We start from the raw sequence: 3,755 nt of genomic DNA on the forward strand, positions 1-3,755 counted from the left end.
GTTCATATACACTACTGAAAAGCTTTCATACACACTACTGAAATGCGTTCATATACACTACTAAAAAGCTTTCATACAAACTACCAAAACTATGCTTTTACGTTTTACTAAGCTTTTCACCAATTTATATGAACAGTTCTCACTACTTTGTATGAGAGCTTTTGAGTAAGTTATACAAGAGGTAAATGTTTTCACTAGAATATGTTAAAGCTTTTCACTAGTCTTTATGTACATTTTTCAGTATACTATATGGAAGAGTTTAATTTAATATGTGTATATGGAAGTTAATTCTGATTTATGTCACTGCAGGGCACCTAATAATTTCAAGCTCTTATCATTTATAATTTAGTTTGCAGCTGATATTAAAAAAAACATTTAATTATTAAAAGACTCGAATTTTTCTTTAGAATATTTTTTTTTAAAATCACCTTTTATTCATATTTTTAATAATTAGTTTAAAAGTCTGTCTTCTCCTTTGTTTTCGCTTCTCTCTTTGTCCCCCAGACGGTTTCCACGCAGTGTGTCTCGTGCGGTTCTGATCCGCAGTACTGTTTGTTCAGTGACGGCTAATTTGCAGAACTGCAGCCCCTGCTGCAGAGCTTCAACAACAGAGCCCTGCTTGTTCGGCTTTCCGGAAAACCAGCTCTGATTCCAAACAGCTGTTTCCCGCCTCACACAGATCAGCTGCACACACACACACACACACACACACACACACACTCGGACGTAGTAGGCGGAGGCTGGAAGCAACACACACACACACACACACGCGCGCGCTAGAGGAAACCCCATCAGCTGTGGAAAGAAACACAGCTCGAATTTACTTTTCGCTTCTCTTTCCCTCGTTCTCAGACTGGAATCCATATATCGGGTGTTTAGGAGTTTCAAAGAGCGAAGGACGCGTTCAGAGTGTTGTGATACAAAGGAGAAACCAAAATAGTTTAAACGGGGACGCGAATAGGAAGGGGGAGAAAACAGTAAAAGCGGACTACAGAAGGTGGCTTTGAAAGCATGGACTATGTCAGGATGCCGACAGAGAAGATAACATCCCTGCAGCACTTCAAACGGACGGAGAAGGATGTTATCGGAGGGCTGTGCAGGTGCGTAACCGCGAGAAATGAATGGTTATTTTTGATACAGCGATGCCATGAGCATGAATGATTTGTTTCATGTGGCCGCAGCGTGTGTGGATGTGTGCGCGCGCGGTATGGAGGGGGTTATAGCATGCTAGCTGTTAGCTACTTACAGCTGGAATCTGCTAAAAAAAAATGGCAGCCAATAACTATATTTACATTTTTTTCATTCAATGCGATTTATTTAAATGGGTGAAACCATATGGATAGGATTTGTTTGAAGGAGCGAGGTTGAGTGGACGCATTGATGTCCAGATGGACGCCAACCACGTGGTGGATACCGTGATTGCTACTGTCGCACTAAACAACTCTATGTTTATTAAAATCTAACGTCTCCCCACTGCTGAACACCAACAGTTTATTTCTGGATAGACACGTAAAGCTTTGGATCAATCGTTAGGTTTTCAGCTTTGGCATTTCTGTGTTTGAACAGCTGCTCCCTGCAGCGTACGTCGTCATGTGCTAAAATTAGCTTAGCGTGGCTAGCAGGTCTGTGTCGCTGCGCACTTGCGTAGCAACAGAATGGACTGTGGTTTGACCTTTTTCTATGCGTGTTCACACCTTGCTCTGGATTTAACTGCGTCGCCTGACGCAAGCCGTGGTGAACACAAGCGTTTTTTGCTTCTAATTGGCCGCAGACAGCGCGTTAGCTCGGTGCTAATGGCGAACAGCATTGTTCTCTGTGCCAAGAGGGGGGCCTGCTGTTGCTTCTGCTGCTGGTGTCACGTTTCACTAACCGCTACCGTTCAATGGAACGCCCCCTGGCGGCAGTAATGAAAGTAAGCACCTCGCTTGTAAATGTGATGTCACCCTACAGCTGGCTTGTTTTTCATCTGAGCTTTGTGGCCCAAGCTTTATGATGGATGTAGGCATTGCCATGATGTTGAGCATCAATATTCTGCCCATTTAAGGGTTTAGAATGGATCCGATTATTGAACTGTATTGGTTTAATTTTATGGACTAATAAAATAACAGAGAGCATTCTGCTTTAAAACAAAGATGCACAAAGTGAATATTTTTCCCTGATGAAACTGTTTAGTCCAATGAAGCCATACAATTATTTCAAGTCACTAATGGTTTCTGAACTTCTTTTTTTATCATGTAAACAGAGGAAGAAAAAAAAATATATACAATTTTCAAAAAATAGAAGCAAAAATCAGCGATCGGTTAGACTGATTGATTGAAATAATGGGCCTTAAAAAACTGTATTTTGCAATGAACACATTGTCTTGGAGACTAATTCTTTAGTATCTTTGGATATATTAACATGTTTTACTTATGTTGTCTTGAAGCTGTTTTTATTTTTCTAAATGGTACTGAGAGCAATTAGTTATTTTAAATAAATGAAATAGGTCTGAACTTTTAATGCATAATACAATTTCTATTTAATTATGTCGTGTTTCTCAAAACTGGTACAAATGTCACTGATGCTTCGATTGGAGAATGACATTAAACTCAGGAGTTTAAGGGTTAAGGTTTGATTTTCAGAAACACTTTGGTTTGCTGATTTGTTTTTGTTTTTTTAAACCACAAATAAAAGATATTAAATATGATTTATGCAGTTTAGAAGGATAGAACTATGAAATGTCCCATAAATAAGTGATAAAAGTGACATGACAAAAAGACATACATTTTACTATCTTGTATAAATGTACTTGAAAACAATGATTTGATATGTCACCAGGATGATAGGTCAACAAAATCACTGTCAATAATACAATTGGAAAAATGCAATTTTTATTAGTTTTAGAAATCAGATGTCTGCCAGTGAATGTTGGAGCAGGTGGAGCTTCATCGTTTAAAGATTTTACAGCAGTTTGCTTTTCAAAAATCCAAATTCAAACAAACAAATGCAAATCCGGCTTCTTGCTGTTTTTCTGTCAAGTCTTTGTTTGAAACTTGGTGAGCCAGAAACTAACAAATACATCCCATCAATGCTGTATTATATTAGGGCTGAAACCATTAATCCTGATCAATCAACTCATTTAGTAATTGATTAATCGTTAACTGGAGTATAAAGGCTATAAAACATGCCCTTAGCTGACAGAGCAACCCAAGTGGTACCGTAATTATAGCAAAATAGCAAAAAATATATCTAACCAATTTGCATTTAAAATTAAAGTTTTTGTTCTGTCAACAGATTCTGTTGAGTTAAATCAGTTTCCAAAATTTTGCTTAGTTGCAATATATATATATATATATATATATATATATATTGCAACTAAGTGATTTGTGGTATTACAACGTTTTTTTCAGCTGTGATCAAGCACTGAATCCAAAACATATGTCTAGTTTAAACGTATGTTTAGTTTAGAAGAGCTGCTGGGTGTCCTCTGTGACAGGGAGCGTTTGTGGCTACGTGAACCGTGTTGTGTCTGACCTTCTGACTGAAGCCTTGCAGATCCTGTTCTTCAGGTTTGGTCTGACCGTTTATGTCGTTAATGGTGCCCCCGCCCCCTTCATTGTAAGTAAGAGTGAGCATTTTACGAGCATAGTGTCTGATGTTGTGAGGGTGACAGAGATCAGCCTGTGTGGAGATAGACGTCAGGATTGCAAGGAGGTCACAATCAAAGCTGCAGGTTTAAGGTTCCAAACATGGCCGTCAGGCTGCAGACACTATCA

General features: G+C 38.7%; 1 protein-coding gene across 2 annotated transcripts in view; it reads left to right on the forward strand.

The window, feature by feature from the left end:
- The first annotated feature begins 754 nt into the window (after positions 1 to 754).
- The window catches only part of LOC107083438 (transcription factor AP-4-like), an 11,771-nt gene continuing 8,770 nt past the window's right edge, over positions 755 to 3,755 (forward strand). Inside the window, exon 1 of one of the 2 annotated variants that reach the window (XM_015372665.1) lies at positions 755 to 1,100. In XM_015372665.1, coding sequence (XP_015228151.1) covers positions 1,012 to 1,100 — 89 coding nt within the window. In that variant the 5' untranslated portion in view covers positions 755 to 1,011. The remainder of the gene's footprint in view (positions 1,101 to 3,755) is intronic. The other variant, XM_015372664.1, reaches the window with a different exon arrangement.

Source organism: Cyprinodon variegatus, unplaced genomic scaffold (assembly GCF_000732505.1).
Source record: "Cyprinodon variegatus isolate N-32 unplaced genomic scaffold, C_variegatus-1.0 Scaffold74, whole genome shotgun sequence".
NCBI lineage: Eukaryota > Metazoa > Chordata > Actinopteri > Cyprinodontiformes > Cyprinodontidae > Cyprinodon > Cyprinodon variegatus.